This window comes from Salminus brasiliensis, chromosome 7, assembly GCF_030463535.1.
Source record: "Salminus brasiliensis chromosome 7, fSalBra1.hap2, whole genome shotgun sequence".
Lineage (NCBI taxonomy): Eukaryota > Metazoa > Chordata > Actinopteri > Characiformes > Bryconidae > Salminus > Salminus brasiliensis.
Genome location: NC_132884.1, coordinates 4,867,451 through 4,892,188, shown reverse-complemented (window position 1 = coordinate 4,892,188; position 24,738 = coordinate 4,867,451). Strand labels below are relative to the sequence as shown.

General features: G+C 42.9%; 1 protein-coding gene across 5 annotated transcripts in view; it reads left to right on the top strand.

Annotated features, from left to right (window-relative positions):
• Positions 1–4,134, top strand: part of zeb2b (zinc finger E-box binding homeobox 2b) — a 102,207-nt gene extending 98,073 nt beyond the window's left edge. For all 5 annotated transcript variants that reach the window (XM_072683515.1, XM_072683512.1, XM_072683513.1 and 2 more), the window contains one exon: positions 1,670–4,134. In XM_072683515.1, coding sequence (XP_072539616.1) covers positions 1,670–2,259 — 590 coding nt within the window. In that variant the 3' untranslated portion in view covers positions 2,260–4,134. The remainder of the gene's footprint in view (positions 1–1,669) is intronic.
• The last annotated feature ends 20,604 nt before the right edge of the window (positions 4,135–24,738 follow it).

The following is a 24,738-nucleotide window of genomic DNA, read 5'->3' as shown; positions in this document are numbered from 1 at the left end:
TGAATGTGCTGACCTCAAATGTGTAACTCTAAATGTATCGAGGTGGAGGAGGTGGAGGAGGAGGAGGGTTTCAGGGGGCTCCATTTTTTTTTCTTTTAGTCCCACTCCAGATTTTAGTCCATGTCATATCAAAACCTTCTAACTCCTTGTTTCTACATTGTGTGACGGAATAACTCGGAATTAAGATCCGGAATGACTCGGAATTGAGACCCGGAATGACTTCCTGGAATTACGGTTACATTAACTACATTAAATACGAAAGAACTGGAAGTTTTTCCTGAGAACTTCCCGTTTTGGAGAAAACAAGGTTTTAAGCTGACAGAGACGGTGTCCTAGAGACGTGTCCTATACGCTCCACCCCCCGTCGTTCACTCTCTCCGTATGATGCTCCCCAGCTAGCTGCTGCTGCTGCGGTGGCTTTAATTTAGCAACATCTTATGTTAGGCTATGATGTCATGAAATCTCACCCCAGCGATAGCCAAGCGCTGGGCTTTTTGCACTGCAAAACCCGAAGCTCTCCAACTTTCCAGGCCGGTGTGGCTCCTGAGCGTGCTGAGCCACAGATTCCAAAAAGCTTGAGATGTCGAAAAAATTGTGAAAGCGAGAAAGAAATAAAGAAAGAGCGTCAGAGAGAGAGAGAGAGAGAGAGAGAGAGAGAGAGAGAGAGAGTAAAGAGCAATTGCCATACCAATCTGCATCACCGTGTGCGGTACAGAGCCACCGTAGGAGACTGCAGTTCAATTTCAGCTTTTATTTGTTTGTTCCTTTGCAGCAGCTCCGCGTGTTTGTTTGGTTTTTCTGCTGGTTTATTTATGTTGCAGCGCAGCTCTTCTGCCGAAACCCAAAGTGTGTTCCTGTGTGTTATGTGTGTGTGTGTGTGTGTGTATGTCTCTGCTCCCACATGCTTCACCTCTAGGAGGGATGTTTTTTTTTCCCCTGAAAAAAGCAAACGCACGGAACGTGTGCGTCTGTGTGTGTGTGGTTGTGTCGACCCCAGAACTGCTGAAGAAACTAGAGTAGACAAACATACAAGCATTTCATAACATCAGAAATGTACAGCGGAGGGGAAGGGGGGTGTGTCAGAATTCCGGTCCTGGTGGGCTACGGCACTGCAGAGTCTAGCGCTATTCCACCCTCATCTAACTTACCTGATTCAGTCAGTTACAAAGCTGGACCTGAGAAGACAGTTAGAAGAACCCAGGTTTGGGGGCTGATCTTCGCTGTGAACTCCAGCCACTCTCTGGATTTGTTCAGGTCCATCAGCAGTGAAGGACTGGTTGGATAAAGTAGGTGTTGGGTGGTGACTGGCTTTCCTCCAGGAGAGCTTTGGAGATGATTAAGCTGTGTGTATATATATATATATAGTTTATGTATGAAGTAGTGAGTCTATGAGATAACCAAGACCCCACCACCTAACTCTGCAGGACCGTGCCCTCTCAGGAATATATATATATATATATATATAAAATATACAAATATTATATACATATATATATTTTTGCTTATTTCCCATCTCGACCGTTTAGTTCCCCCTTTTTCTTAGTTGGTGTTTAAGCGTTTTTGTTAGCGTACTGTAACTATGTAACATTGTACATTGAGTGTATTTGTGCAGAAGACCTTAACATGTCCACTAACGCCGTGCCCCCCCTGTCGTTATGTGTGTCCGCAGGTAAAAGGCCGCACCAGTGCCAGATCTGCAAGAAGGCGTTCAAACACAAGCACCACCTGATCGAGCACAGCCGGCTGCATTCCGGAGAGAAGCCGTACCAGTGCGACAAGTGCGGCAAGCGCTTCTCCCACTCGGGCTCGTACTCGCAGCACATGAACCACCGCTACTCGTACTGCAAGCGCGAGGCTGAGGAGCGCGAGGCGGCCGAGCGCGAGGCGCGGGACAAGGGCCACCTGGAGCCCACCGAGCTGCTGATGAAGCGGGCGGCCTACCTGCAGGGCCTGAGCCCGGCCGGCTACCCAGAGCGGCCCGAGCACGACCCCATCCTGCGGGACGGCATGAACGGGGGCGCCAGGGAGCGGCCCGTCAAGGAGGCGGAGCAAGGAGGGGGCGTTGGCTACGGCAAGCTGGGCCGGAGGGACGAGTTCGAGGAGGACGAGGAGGAGAGCGAAAACAAAAGCGTGGACACGGACCTGGACACGGCGCGGGACGAGGAGGAGGCCGCCGAGCACTCCATGGACGACAGCTCGGTGGACGGCAAGACGGAAACCAAATCCGATCACGAGGACAACATGGAGGACGGCATGTAATAAAGACTACTGTAGGCTCTATAAGCTCCACCCCGTGCTCACCCCACCCCACGCCCACTCCCTTTTTACTCCATCCAACTTCAGTTCACGCCCCTCCACAAGGTATAACCGCAGTGGCCCACGGACAGGCACGAGCTGCTGGATCCCTGTTAACTCCATCCACCTGACAGACTGAGGGAAAAGTGAAAATCAAAAATTAAAAATAATAAAAGGACAGTCCTCAGACGGACAGGCGTCTGACCTTAGCAACCGGTCAGGGAAGGGAAAGGAAAGGAAAGGAAAGGGGAGGGACTGGACGGGACGGGACGGGACGGGAGGGGCTAACGGGTTTTTTTTCGTTTGTTTGTTTGTTTTGTTTGTTTTCTTATTTTGTAAGAAGCTGCATTATGCAAAAATGAAAAATAAAATGAAATACAGTTTTAAAAATTGTACAGTATTAAGGCCTAAAAAATATGTGTGGTGCTACCATCCTAAAAATAAAAAACCCTGTGTTCCATAGTATTTATAGCACAAAACTAGTAACTTGTACAAAATTGCACTCTGCTTCTATTATCACTACAAAAATAATAAAAAAGTATTGCCTATGTATATTTATACAGTGTTGAAGAAGAAAAAAAAGAAGAAGAGGCTGCAGCGAGGGCTGCAGTTTTTTTTTTTTTGTCAGTATTATGAATTCTCTCTCTCCCACTGTGCCCTCTGCCGTTTTAGCCCCAGTGTTTACTCAGCTAGCCACACACACACACACACACACACTCTTTTAGGCCTCTGAATTTACTCTATGTGAAGGAAAAGAAACTTAACATAAATATATATATATATCTATCTGTTTGGGTTTGAAGACGTTTGAAGTCTTAAACAGACGGTGCAGAGCAAGTGAAAAGGTCCGAAGGTGAGAGGAACGAAGGAAGACGGGACTAATGAAGGAGAAAGCCTTTGTAAGGTTGTTTCTGTTTTTTTTCTTTTCTTTTTTTTATTATTATTAGAGAAGAGTAAAGAAAAACAAAGCCTTATATGCAAACCTTTTAATCTGTGTGTTTCTACAAGTGCCATCCTTGTACAGTGTTGAAGGAGGGTGACGTGGTGTTGCTCTCGCCAGCATCAGTATTTAAAGACTCTTCGGAAAGCACCCATCTCAGTATTAGCAGAGTAGGCACCAGTTCTTTAGTTTACATCATGTTTGTGCAATTTTCCGTTGCTTTTCTTATTTTAATGTATTTTTTTTTCTTTTCCTTTGTCAGTATTACACCAAACCATTTCGCTACAACAACAAAAAGCAAGAAAAAAAAAACAAAAAAAAACAAAACAAAAATCAATTCATTTTATTTGTAGGTTTAAATAACATTTTATTTATGTGGCCCATTTTGTATTTCCTAATTTTATTTATTTCATACTGTAGTGTACAGTATTATAGTTCTTCAATATATAGATATATTTTAGTAAAATGAAACATGATCATTTGGGCAAATTTTACGTAAAGAGAGCATTTATTGTGTTTTGAAACATTAATTGTGAAATGCGAATTTTCAACTTATTATTTTTTGTTTTTGTTTTTGTTTGTTTTTTTTTTGTTTGTTTGTTTTTTTCTTTTCTTTTCATTTTTTTCCAGTTACTGGAAATTCCAAAATTTGGGAACTTTTGATACAATATTGTGAGAACACTGTATTTTCGACTGAAAAAAAAAATTCCACTTTCTTCATCTTGTTTTTTTTAAGCTAAAAAAAAATGAAGAGGGACTGTTAAAATACAATGTATGATATCATGACAGAAAAAAAGAATCTTTCCTGAAATGTCTTTGTAAAAGTATTATTGAATTTTTAATTTGTAATTCCTCTTGGAAATGACCATGCTCGAATAAAAGTAGCCAAATTAAAGGAAGGCTGGACGTTTCTATCTTTATTGCATTCAAGTATTTCATATCACATCTCTCTCTCTCTCTCTCTCTCTCTCTCTCTCTCTCCCCCTCTCTCTCCCTCTCTCTCTCTCTTTCCCACTCTGTGTGTGTGTGTGAAAAATTTGGGTATCAGTTACAAATCACACAAAAATAAATAAAATAAAATCATAATCACATGTATTTGTATTTATTTTCTGAATTCAGAACATAAACATAAAATATGCCACCATAACATTTTTTTATCATTATTATTTGCTTAATTTACTGTATTGCAAAAGCATATATATATATATATATATATATATATATATATATATATATATATATATATATATATTATAGTAGAGTAAAAAATGTCTCTCTTTTAATTAGATGTATATTATATAATTATGCCGTTTGGAAATATGACTCACCTTTGATGAGAATTGACCTTTCACCTGTTTTTCTCTGACCACAGCACTCCAGGTGATCCTTTTCCTCCCTAGAGTTGTAAATTACAACAAAGAATTTTAAGGTGCTTCTAGGGTTGTTTTGGGTCAGATGACCGTTAGGTCTGAACTTCTGGATTTACAGAAAGAGGGAACCTGTTGAGCACTCGCCATTGAGCGGCAGAGAGGAAGAGCGAGAGAGCGAGAGAGAGAGAGAGCGAGGAAAGCTTAAAGACGCTTCCCCCCTCTCACAGCAGATGCATATTAAAGAGCACATCAAACGAGGGCAGATGAAAGCAGGGAGACGAAATGCTGCAGCAAAAAAAAAAAAAACAGAAACTGCCCAACTCTCCCTCAGCCTGCTGCACCCTGCCTTCGCCCTCGTTGTGCACCCCATCTTTACCTGTCCCACCCATCAGTAAACCCCCTCAGATAGGGTCATCTGCTTCGTGACAGGGGCCTCACAGCAAGGCAGCAGTTGTAGTGGTGTAAGCCCTCCATCTCAAAGCTGCAATGTCATCACTCCCAGTTTTCCTCAACCCTCAGCCTTCGTTTATGTTTTTTATTAAAAGTGCGGAGGGTTCCAGCGTTTCACTGTTTGTAGAAGTGCCAGCTGGAGTGATATCATGCAGCCATTGTTTTGGAGCGCGCTGGAATTTCCATTTGTGCCTTTCGTTTCTTTTTTCTTCCCTCTTTTTTTATGTGCTCCCAGACAATGCAGCATTAACTGCGCTCAGAGTGTGAGATATAGGCTGGAGGATGGAGTTCACACTTTTGTTGAGCTCAGATATCACAGGTACAGCCACACCTGGAGAACCCACCCATACAGAAATCTGATATATGACCATTTACAGAATGCACATAGGGGATAAGGTGGGGGTGGTGATTAGCCAGCATCCTGACCTCTCCAAAATGTAGTAGAAAGTCTTCTTCCCTGGATATACGACGGAGCATCGACCATCATTCCAGAGAACAGCTCCTCTAATTCCTTCACAGCTCAATGCTGGGGGTCTTTGTACCCCTCTAGCCCACGCCTGGCATTAGGCAGCATGGTGCCAATAGGTTCATGATTGTTTATCTGCTCAAGAGAGTCCTATTCTATTGGCAGTACTTCTCTGCAGGGACTAGACACGAACACATGTGGCAGCAACTGCATTCCAATACAAGGAGTGTCCACAAACATTTGGACATGTAGTGTATTATTCCACCCACTAGCTAGGATGCCCCCCAATCTGGGATGGTCAAACCTAGGGTAGATACATGAAACCAGCCACGGCTTCTTTTTGACCTCGAGTGTCCTTGGACGGCTCGACACGCTTGGAGGAGAACCCTAACCACCAGTTCTGTTACATTAGCTAACAGACGCCTATGGCCAGCATCGTGATGAGTGATACGGGGAGAGGGAGGGCCAGCCAGACCGAACAAGGCCAGCTGAGCTCTCTTGGAGTCTCGGCCACTGCTGGCAAAAATGACGTAATAGGGCATATTGACAACATACGACGATATGCAAATTTTCATGAGGGGTGGGGGTGGGGGGGTCAGATCTATTATCCTTACCTCATTACGCTCACATGAACTCCCCACGTTTGTTCTGGCACCACTTGTGCGGTATTGTCACTGACAGTGTGTGCGTGTGTGTGTGTGTGTGTGTGTGTGTGTGACCACTGGCCGGGTCAGTGGTATACTTGGAGTCGCTGCTCTATGGTGATTCACCGCATAGGGCTCGGTAAGATTTGCACATTTTCTGCACACAGTTTCGTCCACACAAACCTCCAGCTCTCTCTCTCTCTCTCTGGCTGAGTGGTGACCTCATGTTGCCATTGGCTCGGCGGTGTGTTCCCTGACATGTAGACTGAGAAACATGGCTCTTGTAGCTCTCCTTAAATCTTCCAGTGTAAAAACAACCATCAGTCTCTCTCTCCGCTAGACCGCAATCGAATTACTACTGCTCAGAGCTGACGACAGCGAAGCGGCCATGCTTTTACCTACGGCCTACGTGCAGTAATTTACTTCCCCTTATACTGCATCATTTAATATACCGTAAACCATTACAGCAGTGATGCCGTGCGCTATTATTAGCACAGGGCTGTATATCGTCCCCGTCATACTAACACCCGGTGACTCAATTTGGGTCGAACTTCTCCACCTGTGGTTCTCATCGTGGGAATGTTTGATGAGAAATCAGCCCAAAATGAGCTGGGATATATTAAAGTCGTTTCTGAGAAGGGTGGACCACGCTGACTGTGAGCCGAGCTTATAAAAATGTGTGCAGATTAACATGAACCTATTGGCACCATGCTGTCTAATGCCAGGCGTGGGCTAGAGGGGTATAAAGCCCCCCAGCATTGAGCTGTGGAGCAGTGGAGGAACTGTGTTCTCTGGGATGATGGATGATGGTGCTCCATCCAATACTTTTGGAAAGAGTTAGGGAGTCAGGGCTCTTGTCGCTAAATGCAATCAAATCCTCACAGCAATGTCTAAAATCTGGTAGAAAGTCTTCTTCCATGGACAGTTGTTTTGACAAAAGCAGGAGAATATATATATATATATTTTTTAATATTGGTTTGGGAAAAACAATGAATGAACAGGTGTCCCAATACTTTTGTCTGTTTAGTGTATACGTAAATGTGTTGTGACATCACAAAAACATCACATGGTATGGGCGGGGCGAAACTGCCATAAGATGCGCATATGAATGTAAATGTGTCAAAAATCTAAGCTAGAATGGGTGGGGCTAAACTGTTGTAGGATGCGCATATATTGTTTTTTGTGACATCACAAACACTTCAGCTAGAATGGGCGGAGCTAAACTGCTGTAGGATGCGCATATATTGTTTTTTGTGACATCACAAACACTTCAGCTAGAATGGGCGGGGCTAAACTGCTTTAAGATGTGCATATGTAAATGTAAATGTGTTGGTTTTTGTGACATCACAAACACTTCAGCTAGAATGGGCGGGGCTAAACTGCTGTAGGATGTACATATATATATGAATGTGTTGTTTTTTGTGACATCACAAACACTTCAGCTAGAAGGGGCGGGTTTAACCGCTGTAGGATGCGCACATGGATGTGAAGGTGCAAGGAAGCCAGTATGAGCTGCTCTGCTGACTTTATCTGCAGCGCTTTACTGTTTACTGTAATTAAAAGCTCGAAATTGTGCATTTCTATGAACTGCCGTCCATAAAGTGCTCCTTCCTCCTCCTCCTCCTCATGCCCTAAATGACGGCACTGCCCCAGTTCAGCAGAGTCAGGCTCCCAGCCCTGTCCGAGTCTTTTGACCTCGTTAAATTATTTACATAGTCCATATGCTGGTTCTGGAATTCTGCAGCCAGGGGAAGGACAGTGTGCGTATGTGTGTGTATGTGTGTGTGTGCATTTGTGTGTGTGTGTGGCAGGTTCAGACCTGGCACACTCAGACAGAGACAGTTCAATGTCGGGCAGTTGGAGAGAGAGTGACAGAGAAAGAGAGAGGGAAAGAGAGGAGAGAGAGAGAGAGAGAGGGAAAAAAAGAGAGTTGACCAGCAGGGATTAGCCAATCGCAGCGTCAGAAGAGAGGCCAGCTGTTGGTCTGGCCGGAGGAGAGAGACCCTCAGAGCAGGTGGCCACTTAGAGTGCCAGCACAGAAACCCAGAATACACAACAAACCAAATTACACACAAACCTGCTCTACTGGGAGAGCGCAACAGACCACTGAGGATAGAGGAGAAGTGTGTGTGTGTGTGTGTGTGTCTCGAGAATGGGTGAATTTGGCTTTTCTGTTTTTCGCTGAGAGTAGCACTGTCCACTAGGCCTAAGAGACACCACACACACACACACGCACACACTTATCAAGGTCAGAGCGGCTGACTGAGGGAAATAGTCTATAAGGCAGCTCCACAACTCTGCAACACCAGACATACAGACTATATGAAGTCCACTGTAGTGTATGCAGTATATACAGTATATATGACCTCAAATAATGCTTATTTATCCAGTCATACACTTTGGGCTGGTTTCCCAGACAGGGATTAAGCCTAGTCTGGGACTACACAGCATTTTAATTAGACACATTTAATTGTAAGTCCATGGCTACACTACAGTGCTGAAAAATGCTTCTTTGACTTGGTGGCCTAGGGTGGTGCGACTGTCTAAGTGTTGGCCCTATTAACTGGAGGTCAGTTCGATTCACGGTGATGCTACAGCTGGTAGTGGCTTGGAGTCCCAGAGAGCATAATCAGCCTCACGCTCTCTGTAAATGCATTGTTTTTAGTGACATCACAAACACTTCAGCTGGAATGGGCGGGGCTAAATTGCTGTAGGATGTTCATATGGATGTAAATGCGTTGTTTTTTGTGACATCACAGAAACCTACACTGGAATGGGCAGGGCTAAACTGCTGTAGGATGTGTATATATATTTATATATTAATGTGTTGGTTTTTGTGACATCACAAACACTTCAGCTGAAATGGGAGGAGCTAAACTGCTTTGAGGTGTAGATATGGAAGTAAATGCATTGGTTTTTGTGACATCACAAAAAACTAAGCTAGAATGGGCGGGGCTACACTGCTGTAGGTGTTGCAGACTCAAGAGCAAGCTGGTGGACATATAAGGTAGGTGGTCATACTGTTGCGGCTAATCTGTATGTCTGTATATGCATCTGGCCGTGCAACTTCACACCTTCTTACCTTCAGTCGAAGTCGATGGGCAAGCATGCAGACGTGAGTGATTTTTGATGGTTATAGACGTGTGGGGACAAGGGGGACATATGCAACATTAGGCAAGTGGTGTTAACGTTGTGGCTGGTTGGTACATAAACATAAACACAGCGCACATGTGTGTATAGTAAGTACAGACTTGCCCAGCACACCATATGAGTGTACAAGACCACCTGCCTGTGATTATTGAGGTAATCTCATTCAAGAAAGAACTGTTTGCACCACTGCAATTAAACTAATAGGCTTTTATTGACTGACAGTCCGTGCAGTGATAATGCACTGTAACTCTCTGATGGAATTTGATGCAGGCTGATTATGTGTTGTCATGGTCAGGCAGGCTGCAGTGATGAGGTATTAGCATGTGCTCTGTGCTGCGGGGTTCACTGGATGTGGAACTGAAGGATGGAGAGAGAAACGGAGAGAGAGAGAGAAAGTGACACAAATACATCCGTATAGCCAAAGACCAAAGTTTACAGGAGCTATGTTAAGGGGCCCAAACACTATGAGGCCCTAATGCTTCAAGCTATGCTAGAAAGGAGCTATTGTAGGGGTCCACACACCTACCTAGATGCTAGAAAGGAGCACAAATACATCCGTATAGCCAAAGACCAAAGCCTATTGGAACTATGTTAAGGGGTCCAAACACTACGGGCCCTAATTCTTCAAGCTATGCTAGAAAGGGACACAAATACATCCGTACAGACAAAGACCAAAGCCTAATAGAGCAATATTAAGGGGTCCAAGCACATAGCCAGAAGCCAGAAGCTATAACAGAACACAAATACATCAGTATATCCAAAGACCAGCGTCTACAGAAGCAATGTTAAGGGGTCCAAACAGCTACCTAGATGCTAGAAAGGCACACAAATACATCCGTATGGCCAAAGACCAAAGAATACAGGAGCTATGTTGAGGGGTCCAAACACTACGGACCCTAATTCTTCAAGCTATGTTAGAAAGGGACACAAATACCTCAGTATATCCAAAGACCAACGTCTACAGGAGCTATGTTAAGGGGTCCAAACAGCTACCTAGATGCTAGAAAGGAGCACAAATACATCAGTATAGCCAAAGACCAAAGCCTATTGAAGCTATGTTAAGGGTCCAAACACTATGGGGCCCAAATGCTTTAAGTTATGCTAAAGAGGAACACAAACACATCACTATAGCCAAAGAATAAAGCCTACAGGAGCTAGTTTAGGGGTCCACACACCTAACTGGAACCTAGAAAGGAGCACAAATACATATTTAGGCAAAGACCAAAGTCTATGGGAGCAATATTAAGGGGTCCAAAACACTTAGCCACAAGATAAATGCTAGAAAGGAACACAAATACATCAGTATAGCCAAAGACCAAAGCCAATTAGAGCAATGTTAAGTGGTCCAAGCACCTAGCCAGAAGCCAGAATGGAATACAAATACATCCGTATAACCAAAGACCAAAGCTTACAGGAGCTATGTAAAGGGGTCTGAACACTATGGGGCCCTAATGCTTCAAGCTATGCTAGAAAGGAGCACAAATACATCAGTAAAGACAAAGACCGAAGCCTGTGGATATGTTAGGGGCCCAAACACCTTCGTCTTACAGTTAGGCTTGATTTCATACAGTGAAATGTAATCTGAGGTGAATTTTGAATGGGTTTCCAGCACATCTTTCGCTGATTACCATGGATTCATCCAGGTGGGCTGACTAAGAGCACACCGTGTTCTCTTTTAATACGACCGCAGTGCTAATAAGACCACTTCTTATCCTTTATTAGAGGTATTATCACCTATTAGACTGTGTGCCCTGCACTGCTCTCGTCATGTTGCATTTAGCTCGACATAAATGCTAAAAATAAAGTGATTTTCAGTGTGTCCTCCTTTGCTGCCAGTGATTAAGGTCATGCTCACCTTGTCTCACCTACGAGTCTCTCTCTCTCTCTCTCTCTCTCTCTCTCTTTCTCTCATAGGCAAATTAAATACGCATTTTGGCATCACACTCACCGGAGGAGATAGGTTTTGCCAGTGTGTTTTGTGGAGCCTTTGATATGCACAAACACAGATTTAAATGCACGGCATGTGTGTATGTGTGTCTGTGTGTGTGTGTGTGTGTGTGTGCACGGCTGAAGGCTGATTAGAATGCCTGATCATGGCTATGACTGTAGGGCCCCAGCTGGGGACCAGGAACATCAGTCATTATGCGTTTCCAGGGGAGTGTAATTGTGAGCGCACAGCAGCATGTCAGTGGAGGTATAATCATATCTGCTTACATTAGCGGTCAGTTATCCTGACACGGATCCCCCTCCGCCACCGGCCCGCTCAGGTCTGATTACCTCCACCGCCGCAGATGCACTGACACCTCCGCTCACTCCTACACGCGAACACAGCCGCCGGGCAGCTCGCCGCTCTTCTAGCAAGTGTAGTATCCTCCCAGTTTAACGCTCCCTTCTCAGAATTATGGGAATTATCAGAATGCAGTGCAAGTCGCCGCTGCACACAGGAGAGTGGGTTTCCGGCTTGTTACTGACCTTGACTCTTTCATTGTGGTGGAAAGCTGGACGCTTTCAGGGGTCACCAGTAGGCCTTTGTTTTTCTAAATGCAGCTTAATTTTTTGAGTAGGGCACAGCAGAGCCAGATACATTCACATGAGGTAAACTTTAACATGGATGATTTATATGTAGTTCAACATGTTTAAATAGAAGGTACTGTTCATCTTCTATTCCCACAGGAACATCATCTGGGAATTTTGAGAGTAATCAGACCAATATTCCAAGGAATTGTAACATGGTGTAAAAATAAACATCGGACGGTTTATGTAGTTCAATGTCCAAATAAAATGTGTATTTGGTCAGCTTCTCCTGTTACTATAGGAATGTCATTTAGGAATTTTGACAGTAGTCTGACCATTATTTCTGGGAATTTTAACATGGGGTGAAAACGATCATAGATTGTTGGACATTGTCTTAAATTTCAATAGGAACGTCATCTAGGAATTTTGACCATAATCAGACCAATATTACGAGAGATATAAACTAACATGGATGTTTTATGTAGTTCAACATGTCCAAATAGAAGGTGCTGTTGGTCTTCGTCTTCAATTCCAATAGAAACGTCATCTGGGAATTCTTTTGACCACAATCAGACCAATATTTCTAGAAATTATAACATGGAGTAAAAACTTTCATGAATATTTGATGTAAATCAACATTTCCAAATAAAAGGTGATGTTGGTCATCTTCTTTAATTCCCAGCAGTGCACACATTTACATGGGGTAAATTGTAACATGGATTTTATATGTAGTTCAACTTGTGGATGGATAATTTATGTAAATGAACTTGTCTAAATAGAAGATACCGTTGGTCATCTGGGAATTCTGACCGTAATTAGATCAATATTCCAAGGAATTCTAACATGGAACATCCGATGTTTTATGTAGTTCAATGTCCAAATAAAAGGTGTATTTGGTCATCTTCTCCAGTTGCCATGTGACCATCTTGAATTTTAACATGGGATAAAAATCATCATATCATTGTCATTCCTTGTAGCATGGATTGCACAAGCTGTTGGAAACGTTCCTTTGAGATTCCTTTAAAATTCTTAAAAATAGACAAATATAAATAGTAAAGTGTAGAAACTAGGTATGAATTTATCTTTTAACTTATTAAAATTATATATATATATATATATATATATATATATATATATATATATATATATATATATATATATATATAAACTTATTAAAATATTTAAAACACCACACAAAGATGTTTCCAGCAGCTTTAAAACAGGGCTTTATGTATACATATCTTCTGAAGACTTCACATGAAGCTAATTGTGCAAATTCCAAGAGAAGGTAAAGCTGCATCAGGGGGGTATTTTGAAAAGCCCATCTGGAATTTTTTGTTCATTGCATAATTTCAAGTGTTATTTCGTGGTTGCTTATTAGTTTTATAGATATCTTATTATTCTATAATGTGACAAACAGTACAAATCTATAATATATATATATATATAAATACTGAAACTGAAATTAGTAAAATTACTAGATACAGAATTTATAATCTCATTAAAATAAACTCGATATCCAATGTTTTAAGTTTTTACTGTACAAATCTGTAATCTATAAAATGTAGAAATTGTGACTACAGCTAATTTGCCCTAAAAACTGTACAGAAAATATGGCATAGAAATATGGCCTGATTCTTTATGGCACTTTTTGTTTTAGAAATATATGAAGAACCATTAAACATTGTAAAAGAACCGTTATCTCAAATGAAGGTTTGGTAGGTCTATAAAGGGTTCTTAACACTTTACACTCATTTCTATTACAAACAAATGGGGTTCTTCTACGGCATCACCCCAAGAACCATTTAAAGAACGTCACTCGGTGAAGATCAGCCTGGCTGGTAGTCGTACTAGTTGACGCTGTTTTCTAGCCGGCCTTCACAGCCCTGCAGCTTTCCACACACAGCATCTAATGAATGGCAGGTCCACTCAGGTCCATAGCAGAACAGAGGAGTCAGTGAAGTTTGGGCTCTTCTCTACTTCTCAAATGAATTTTATTTATTTATTTATTTTTTACTTATAGTTTGTCGTGATTATCATGACACCACAGAACTGAGCTGAGGATTTATTATTTCACATGCTAAAATGAACCCTTTAACCTCGTAGAACATTCACTGGCAGATTGTTAGGGGACCGTTGCCAGCTTATTTATAATGTAACTGTGTGTGGAAGTGTATGTGTGTGTATGTGTATGGGAGTGTGTGTGTGTGTGTGCATGTGATTATGCATGGAGAGAAGGCTGTTTCTCAGTTTTTAATGGACTTAACACTGTTGCTACTCACATTCAAAGAACAGATAATTACAGCAGAAGTGAGCATTGTGCAGAACTCAAACCTTTCCCAGGGAAAGAAACGTATGCAATTTTTTCCTTCTTCTTCTTCTTCTTCTTCTTCTTCCTCTTTCCCCTCTCGCTATATGTCATTTTTTTTTAAGCGAGCATTCACACGTAGCCTTTAGGGATTAGGCCTAATGACAGAACTTAATTATATTAAGTGTAATTTTTAAAAACAGTTCATGAACCGCAAATTATACTTAAGATCACTCTTAATGCTCTTAACGGTAATTACACGTCTTAATGCCGTATATAAAAATGAAGGGAAATGAACAATAAACAGAGCTGCAGTTAAAAAAAAGTAAAAACTCTTAAAAAAGGCAAATATAATTACATCACTCATTCACTTCCATCAGCTTCATTAGCTTCATTAGCAAGATTTGGCTGGGTGATGGTAAGCAGAAGAAGATTTGGTCAGCTGACCCATGTTGTGTAAGTGATTATTTGTAGGGCGATCCGATGTTTTTGCATATTTTTAATACAGAAAGGACATTAAATGATATTTGAGTAAAAACATACAGCCGGTGTGTGTTTTAGATAGATAGATAGATAGATAGATAGACAGGCATAGATAGATAAACAGGCAGACAGACTGATAGACAGATAGATAGACAGATAGACAGATATACAGATAGATAGATAGATAGACAGACAGACAGATAGATAGATAGAAATACCAGAAGACTGATGTACAGATAAATAGATAGATAGGTAGATAGATAGACAGACAGACAGACAGACAGACAGACAGATAGATAGATAGATAGATAGATAGATAGATAGATAGATAGACAGACATAGATAGATAAACGGGCAGACAGATAGACACATAGATAGACAGACAGACAGACATACAGATAGATAGATAGACAGACAGACAGATATATAGATAAACGGGCAGACAGATAGACACATAGATAGACAGATAGATAGATAGATAGATAGATAGATAGATAGATAGATATATAGATAGATAGACAGACAGATATATAGATAAACGGGCAGACAGATAGACACATAGACAGATAGACACATAGATAGATAGATAGATAGATAGATAGACAGATATATAGATAAACGGGCAGACAGATAGACACATAGATAGACAGATAGATAGATAGATAGATAGATAGATAGATAGATAGATAGATAGATATATAGATAGATAGACAGACAGATATATAGATAAACAGGCAGACAGATAGAAACATAGATAGATAGATAGATAGATAGATAGATAGAAATACCAGCAGACTGATGTACAGATAAATAGATAGATAGACAGACAGGCAGACAGACAGATCCCTACCCTTTGCTCTCAGAACAGCTCTCATGCTGTTGGTGCCAAAATCTGACCATACCTTCTGTGTGATGATCCTCAGCAGAAGTCCAGATTCATCAGACCACTGCACTCCACTGCAGCCTCAGCTTTCTGTTCTTGGCTGAAAGTGGAATTGAAAGCTGTTGTGGTCTTCTGCTATTGTTAAGGCCCATCTGCCTCAAGGTTCATCACAGTTGTTAACACAGAGTGGTTACCTGACTTCCATCAGTCTTTCGGTCAGCTCCAACCAGTCTGGCCATTCTCCGGTGACCTCTCTCATCAACAAGGCTCTGAGAAAACTCCTGAAGCACTCAAACCAGCCCTTCTAGCAACAACCAACAATCATGCCAGGCTCACGTGTTTTCCCCAATCAGATGGTTGATGTAAACATTACCTGCAGCTGCATGACTTCATGAACTGCACTGCTGCCTCATGATTGCCTCCTAATAAAGCTCCACTGACTCCCACTGCAGAATCCCACCCCGAGTGCCTTAACGTCTCATTCTGAACACATATAAAGAGGGGTCTCTGCATGAAGGGTCACCGATAGCACCTCCCTAACCACCCCTTTCATAACACTCACTGCAGACCTCCACGCACTTCCGCATGACTCCCTTCCTTTCTACGAGGGGAGCGCGCTATAAATGTTCATTATTTAAGTATGTAGGTCTTTGACCTAATATTACACGTGATGTATTAATAGCACTGCCATAAAAGTCTCTCTAAGACTAATTTGCGTGATACAGAGTTCGACTCGAGCAGTTCGAGACTTCTCGTGCGTTCGCCTCGCCGTAATTAGAAGCAAGGCTCTTTTCAAATGTTTCTTTGCTAATGATCAGCGGTAAGGGCCAGCTCTTGTGAAGCAGAAGCACTCTCCACTCGCTCGATTCAAACAGAGCGAACAAGAGGGTTATTGGTCATTTTGTCGCTTTGAAACGTTAATCTGGGCGAATTCAACTTTCCTTACCCCTCTAATACCGGATCAAAGGCCTCGGACGCAGAGTTCTCATTCATTCCAGCCTACAACCACCACCCCTCACACTCCCCACCCTCCTCCAACCATTACAGCAAAAAAAAGCGGTAAAATGGCATTGTGGAAGTGTGAAACGTTCTCCTCTGAAAAAGGAAGGTTTAGAGGCTCAATTACGAACTTATTCGCCAGTATAATTATATGCATACTTTATGCGCGAGTATTTTTTTAAGCGTGAGCCAGTTAAGCAGGAATTTCACCCAGTAATTGCTTGGCAGAGATCTTTATAAAAACCTGGGAACACAATGTCATCGCAGAACCCTCTCTGCACTGCAAATCTCTCTCTCTCTCTCTCTCTCTCTCTCTTTTTCTTTCTCACATACTGTACTGTGCATTTCAGGGGTTTTTGTAAACTGCCAGCCCCAACGTGTTGAAGATGCAGTCGAGGAGACGTCCAGGGCTTTTGGTTTCAACCGTTCCTGGGTTGAAATGGTTTTAATATTTTTCACTTTTTTATTTATTTATTTATTTATTTATTTATTTATTTATTTATTTTTATTTTTTGAAGGAAAAAAAAAATTGACAGAATCCAGACATAACCCAGCGATTCACATAATCATCAGCAGCAGACCTCCCGCTGAGGTTGACTTCAAATGTTGCATATTTATCTGCGGGGCTGCTTGGCAATCCACTGCCCTGCCTGTGTGTCTCTATGTCTATTTTTTTTTTTTTTTTTGAAAGACCAGAAAGGTAGGACGTCTCAGATCTGGCCAAAGTCAAACACTTTCATTCCTGCATTTCGGAATCTTTAATCATGATTTGTTTACGTGTGAAATGTTTACTTGGCATAAGTGCGGCATTAGTGGCTCGGCCCGTTTATTTATTTGATTTATTTTCCCGTTATTTCTCACTTTCTCACTTACTTTTTCCCCTTTTTTTATTTTTAATGTTTTTTTTTCCTGCTTCCGAAAAGAAATTGGTGCGCTGATTATGAGCCGGAGTCCTAACGATTAAAACTGTGATGAGTAAATAAATAAATAAGTAAATAAATAAATGAAAATGATGGGTTACAAACCCACTCTCTCTTACGCATACACCCTCCACACACACAGAGAGAGACGGAGAGAGAGAGACATATGCATCCAGCACCTCTCCCTCTAGAGTCAAAGACCACCCTCTGTTCGCTCACTTGTAATCATCTCCGGATTTTGTGAGGAAGGCGTTTGCGCCGTTGTGTGGGTGTTGTTTTTACTTCATTAAAAGCAGAGTTTGGAGCCCACGAGGCCCCTCGCGCCGGAGAGACGAACCCATGCAGCTGCCGTCGCCAAAGACAACAGCGCAGGGGGACGGGGAGGAAAAACAGTGCGGGGATAGTCGTGGAAATCTTTCAGGAGTTTGCGAAAGAAAAAAAACATAATAACACATGGGAGAGAGAGAGAGAGAGAGAGAGAGAGAGAGAGAGAGAGAGAGAGGCCGAAGAGATCTGTTAGCTGGTTGGTAGCTGGTTGGAACAAATTAGGGTTGTGAGAGGCAGGATGAGAGAAAGAGCGAGAGAATGAGAAAGAGCCAGAGAAAATGAGAGCGAGTGAGCCAGAGAGAGAAAGGGAGAGTGAGGGTGAGAGAGAAAAGCAGAGTACGAGAGAAAAAGTGAGTTAGTAAGTGAATGAGGGGGAAAAAAATGAGAGGGAGAGAGAGGACGAGTGATGAGTGAGAAACAGTGAGAAAACAAGAACGAAAGCAAATGGGAGAGACAAGGAAAAAGCATGAGAGAGAGAGAGAGAGAGAGAGGGAGCGAGAGAGAGGGAGGAAATTAGAAAGTAAGAGCTAGAAAGAGATACGGAAATTAAATAAAGTAGGTAAGTGAGAGAAAGAGAGAGAGAGAGGGAAAGAGAAAAGGAAGAGACAGAAAGAAAGAAAGATTGCTAGATTAAGAGAGAGAGAGCAAGTTAGAAAGTGAGAGAGAGCGAGAGCAGAAAAGAGAAAAGGGAGAGAGAGAGAGAGTGAAAGAGTGAGTGTAAAAGAGAAAGAGACAGAAAGAGAAACGGTGAGAAAAAGAGAGGGGGGGGATCAGAGAGACAAGCAAAAAGCAAGACAATGAGGAATGAGGAAGAGTAGGAGCGAGCAAGAGAGAAAGGGAGATACTGAAAGAGAGAGAGAGTGAAAGAGCCAGCAAGAAAGTGAGAGGAAGAGAGACAAAAAGCGAGAGAGAGAGAGAGAGAGAGAGAGAGAGAAATAAAGAAGGAAAGGGAGAGAGACATAGAGTGAGACTGAGTCCAGTGGTGCAACACGTTGAGAGGACGGCAGGCCGGCGTTATTATTGGTGGCTGATCCACTTTTGAAAGTTATCAGACGTGAGCAGAAGCAGCAGAACTCGGGATAATGCCAGTTCTCTTCCCTCCCATCTTCCCTCCTCCGTTCCTCTTCTCTCACTGTCTCCCCCACGTCTGGGTCTCTTTCTCCCTCAACTCCTTCTTCTCTCTCTCTCTCTCATGCACATGCTGTCTCTCTCTCTCTCTCTCTGTGTTTCTCGGTCGCCTCCTGGGCAGGAAGTAGGCCTATCTATGCTTTTCAGAACCAGCTCTTTGCTTCCGTCCCAGATGATCGTGCGTACACAGTTCAGCAGCAGAGCGCGACTCAGTCTAATATTGTCTTTTAGAAGATCAGAAAGAAGCTAGACTGGTCAAACAAGGGTAAGCGAGAGGGAACACAAACCTTAGCAGCTCACGCTTCTAGGCCTGTTAGACCACCAGCGTGATTTAGACGATTGAGATGCTGATATTTAGTTAGATATGATTGGTTAGAGATATGTAGGACACTGTCCTCTGACCTCTAGTTCAGGTCTATGGAAGGGAACTCACCTGGGTAGATAGTTGAAGGTTGTTTACAAGCCCAAATATTAAAAAGATGCAAAGTAACAATCCTGTCCGTGGTCATTGCTGGAGAATTTGTGGAAATATTTTTTGGGAATGTCCAAAAATTCTTTACTATTGGGAAAAATGTGGTCATTTATTTGGGAAATGGACCAACGGGATTGGAAAAACAGGATTGATAGGAAGTGAATGGATAAATTCAGTATAAAGAAAAGTGAAAAATACTGGAAACTGGAAATCATCCCTTTTTTTCCCCATTTTTCCCTCTTTGTCCCCTTTTACTTACTTTTACTTGCTTGGCTAAGAACTTTATTGATTTATTGCCAATTACAACACTCGGAATCAGACTTTAGAGATACGAGTGTGACGCCTCCTTGAGGCACCCTGACCTTGTAAAAACTTGGGTCTTGGATTATGAAGACCTGCACGATACTAAAGGACAATTGTGGACGTAAACAATGCATGGACGGGAATGTAGCCCAATTGCTTTTCAAATTTTGACCCTTTATGATGTCAAGCATTTCACTTTATTAACCCTTTGTTCTGACCTGTTTAGTTCCGCCATTGTATATTTTTTAAAAAATGCATAGAAACAAAAAGTTATATATATATATGCAGTCATATCAGACCATTATGACCACCCCTGGTTTGGAGTTTGGAATGAACTCGGCCCATTTTCACAGTTCCGCTTCCCATATAGGAGCACTCTGTAGTTCCGTAATTACAGACCATTACAGTCCATCTGTTTCTCTGCATACTCTGTCAGCCTCCTTTCAGCCTGTTCTTCAATGGTCCCATGGTTCAAGACCCCACGGGACCACCACAGAGCAGGTAGTGTTTGGGTGGTGGCTTTACAGAACCCTTAATTCAGTGTGGTTGTATTCCTGTGGTTTACAGAACTGTTAGTGCAGTCTAGTTGGACCACTGTGATTTACAGAACCCTTAATGCAGTCTAGTTGGACCGCTGTGATTTACAGAACCCTTAATGCAGTCTAGTTGGACCACTGTGATTTACAGAACCCTTAATGCAGTCTAGTTGGACCGCTGTGATTTACAGAACCCTTAATGCAGTCTAGTTGGACCACTGTGATTTACAGAACCCTTAATGCAGTCTAGTTGGACCTCTGTGCTTTACAGAACCCTTACTGCAGTGTAGTTGGACCGCTGTGATTTACAGAACCCTTAATGCAGTCTAGTTGGACCGCTGTGATTTACAGAACCCTTAATGCAGTCTAGTTGGACCGCTGTGATTTACAGAACCCTTAATGCAGTCTAGTTGGACCTCTGTGCTTTACAGAACCCTTAATGCAGTCTAGTTAATTATTAGTGTGATTATGTTATCATGTTTAATTGTATTTAATTTTATAATATTTAACTGTGTAGTTTTGGGAAAGTAATTTCAGATGTTTCCATAATTCCACAATGGAAATGTTGTGTAAGAAACATTCTAATAACAAGATGCAAACCATCATCACATCACATGTTTCAGGAACCCTCCTGGATCATCATGTCTGTAACGTTACAGACTAACCTTCCTGCAACCTTTCAGAAACATTGCTGAACGTTCCTACAGCGTTCTCAGCTAGCTGGGCCAAAACCAATACCTCTCAACTTCCAGGCTTAATACGAGCAGACTTAATAAGAACTAAAAGGGCAATGCTTCTGGAGGTGGTAGTGAAAGCTAATTAAAGTCATCACCTTCCCCAGAAGAAGTGTGTGTTAGTGGACTGGTCACTTGATGAGGTTCGAGTGTGAAATTAGTTGGGCAGTGAGACCGAGCATTGTCCTTTCTGACCCTCACCTGTCACTGCCGATCTGGACTAACGCTGGCAGACGTGACTTCTTGCTTCTTCTTGCAGCCAGCTGTAACTGGCTAACTGGGTCAGGCCAAAGGTGAATGTGGAGTGGGCCGGTCATGTGACAGTATCCAAGACCCTTCGTCACTGGTCACTCCGGTGCCTCTACCGTTCCATCACGTTTGACCTGCACGGGTGTAACCCAGAGGGACATTCAAAAGAGGTGGCGGGTTTCCACAGGGACAGCCAATCAGGACTTGCATAGCCAAAGGGCTGACCAATCAGAAGTACTTAACTCAAGGATCTTGATGAAGTTTTTCCTCGTTATTGCGTGGGTCAGCACTGTGGACGCACAGGGCGTAAGCAGAGTTGACGCGATGACTCGTTGCACATGACCGACAGGCATGTACTGTTCTGTGCAATATATATCCATCTGATGATGCCACGTCATGCATGCACGCTTCATCTGACCCTAGCGATGTTTCCATGACACCCTCAACTCCAATGGACAGTGCTAGCATGGCCATTTGCGGTGTATGACGATGAATCACACTTCAAAGCTGAGCATACAGTTTGTGACGTTCGTTGGAGGCGATCTCGAGGGACGGATCGTGACCTTGAACGTCCCTCGACATCATCTTTAGTCTTTCGGAGACTAAGAGGAGATTAAAAACTTATCTTTTTCATTTTCATATTCTTAGATCTGCCTTAATCTGATCAAAATAGAAGTTCTCCAAAGAGCCCGAGGCAGCTTTCCCTGGGTAATCTTCAAATGATGCCGCACGGTAAGAACCCAATCTCGCAGCAATCGCCTTTTCTGACCGTTCTATCACAGGTTCTATCCTAATCTCAACCAGAAGCCCTTCCTGCTTGGGGGTCTCAGACATTCTCCTCCGGCCTTTTATGTCTCTGGCAGGCTCGTCAAGGCCCCCGAAGGAGGAACCACTCTAAGTCTCCATTGTCACACCTTGATTAAAAGATGAGGCCAGAGTCTTATCTCAGGAGGGTTGGATGGCTTCCTTTGATTCCCCAACAGCAGGTTTCGCTTTGCTGTAATCAGTTAAGGGCTGAAGCCTCGGTGTGATAATAGGAATACTAAAAACGGGTAAAAGCCCAAGTTTATGTCACGTTAATGCCGGGCCGATTAAGTTATCAGAAGCTGCGGCCTAGGTGACATCAGGAACGTTCGGAATGGCTGCACCGCGTTGCTCTGAGGCCGAGAAAAAGAAAGGATCGCTGAGAACAATCCACTTTGAAAAGATGCTGTTAATTTGCAGACGCTCTCTTGTCTCGGTGGGTCCATGGGGTGGGGTGTGGGGGTGGCGCCGGTGTGTGTGTGTGGGGGGGGGGGGGTTGTCAGTGAGGGAAATTGAGTTGGGTTGAGGGGGGGGGGGGGTGGTTTGGGACTCTGAGGAGCTCGGAATTCCTGTCAGGAGGTGGGAGCAGTCAAAACCTCGGTGCCCGGCTCTTTCTCTCCGCCGTGTCGCTCGCTGCCTTTAATATGCAAATCATAGGTATGCAAAGATCTGATGCTTTTATTTAAGAAATATGCCCTCCGGCATCTCTCGCCTGCCTTTCTGGGGAGCGCTCTGTTTCGGCGGTGAAATAAATAGTTGTTAAAAGGATCACATGAGTTTGTATCTTAGAAGATGAAAAGCTAATTGACATGAATAATTTATTGGGATGCGATATTTTATATAAATCAAACAGTGAGCAGGCAGAGGGAGACAGACAGATAGACAGACAGAGAGAGAGAGAGAGAGAGAGAGAGAGAGAGAGAGAGACAGAGAATTAAAGCAAAGTTCAAACATCTCAAATTATCGGCAACCTTAGAATATTCATAAGAAATGATTTCCTCCGGATTACTCTGAGTCTTTAATCTTATTGTGACTGGTGTCCTGAGGTCAATGAACTACAATTACCAGCTGACACCACAAGGACTCTCGGAGGTATTACGCGGTTATAAAAGATTCATCTCTTGGCAGAAGATCCAGACAGGGTAATGTAGAGACACGTGCACCTCGGCCCCGAGCCTTAACGCCGCACCGATGAGCCATGCCATTTACCTACATTAAGAAATAATGATTTGATAAAACAGCATCAGAACCAACAACAGAAAGATTAAGGCCTCGTCCGCATGGATCTGGACATTCTGCATTTTGGCCGCTGAGCCACAGGAACATTATATTTTTTAAGCTTTTACATTCCTGGCATAAATCAGCAGTGATTCACCTGATCAGTGTAAGCTTTAAGCCCTTTTATATGAAATTCGTTTATCGATTTTTTTAACCCCCCTTTTTCCTCAGGAACACGGAAACCTTAAGTTTTTGAAAATCCATGGTAAATTTATTTTATCGATTTTTACCCCCCTTTTCTCCCAATTTTGGTACTGCCAATTAACCCACCCATTCATAGCTCCCCCCAGTACTAGCAAATGTGCAGTCTCTGACTCTGGCTGCTGATGGCAAAGCAGCATAGCTTTTAGCCTTTCTAGCCTCGCTTCTATACTCTACTGAAGTTGCATTAGGCCTTGAAAGGCTTTCCATGGTGGGCTGGGTGGATGCAAATGTCTTTTGGCCTCTGATCCACAGGAACACGGAAAACTGAAGTTTTGGAAAATCCATGGTAAATTTATTTTATATATTTTTACCCCCCTTTTCTCCCAATTAAGGTAAGGACTTAACACACGTTTCCTCCGATACCTGCAAAGCCCTTTTAATGAATGCAATCAGCTACTTTAAGTTGCACCCGTTGCTGACACTAATGCACACACATGCACTCAGCTTGTGTAGTCCCTGTTGTAGAGTACTGCCAATAGAAAAGGACCAGGTGTGGGCTGGAGGGGTATAAAGCCCCCCAGTATTGAGCTGTGGAGCAGTGGAGGACTGATGAGGGAATGATGTTGGTGCTCCATCCAGTACTTTTGGGTGGGATGAGTTGGGGAGTTGAGGATGAGGTGTGGTGGTGATCATCCAACATCCTGACCTCACTAATGCTCTTGTCACTGAATGCAATCAAATCCTCACAGCAGTGCTTCTCTTAAAAACAATGTAGTAGAAAGCCTACCTCCAACAAAAGCAGGATAGAGTATTTTTTAATACCCTTGATTTTCGGAAGAAAACAATGGACGAGCAGGTGTCCCAGAACTTTTGTCCAAATCGTGCACCAACTACTAAATACTATAGATTAACGACTGAATAATAAGCCCAGGGTTCATGGGGTTAACTTCTTGTGACTTCTTCCCTGGACAGTGGAGACAGATCCTCCAACCACAGCAGGATAGAGTATTTTTTTAATACCCTTGATTTTTGGAAGAGCAGGTGTCCCAGAACTTTTGTCCAAATCGTGCAGCAGCTCCTGAATGCTGAATAATAAGCCCAGGGTTCAAGGGGTTAACTTCCAGTGGCATTGCATGAATGTTTGTCAGTGATGCAAAGCGGTTGTTGGGATTGCGTGCCCTCCTCCTCACACCGCGCACCTCTGGCTGTAAAGAGGAGCTGCCATTACACTGATGATCTATGAGAGGAAATGTCGCTTCAGTGTGTATTGTTCGCTCAGAGTGATCCTCCTCAGTGAAAGGGATGTATTCTTCTTTAGCTGTAATTGGCGGGACAAAGAGA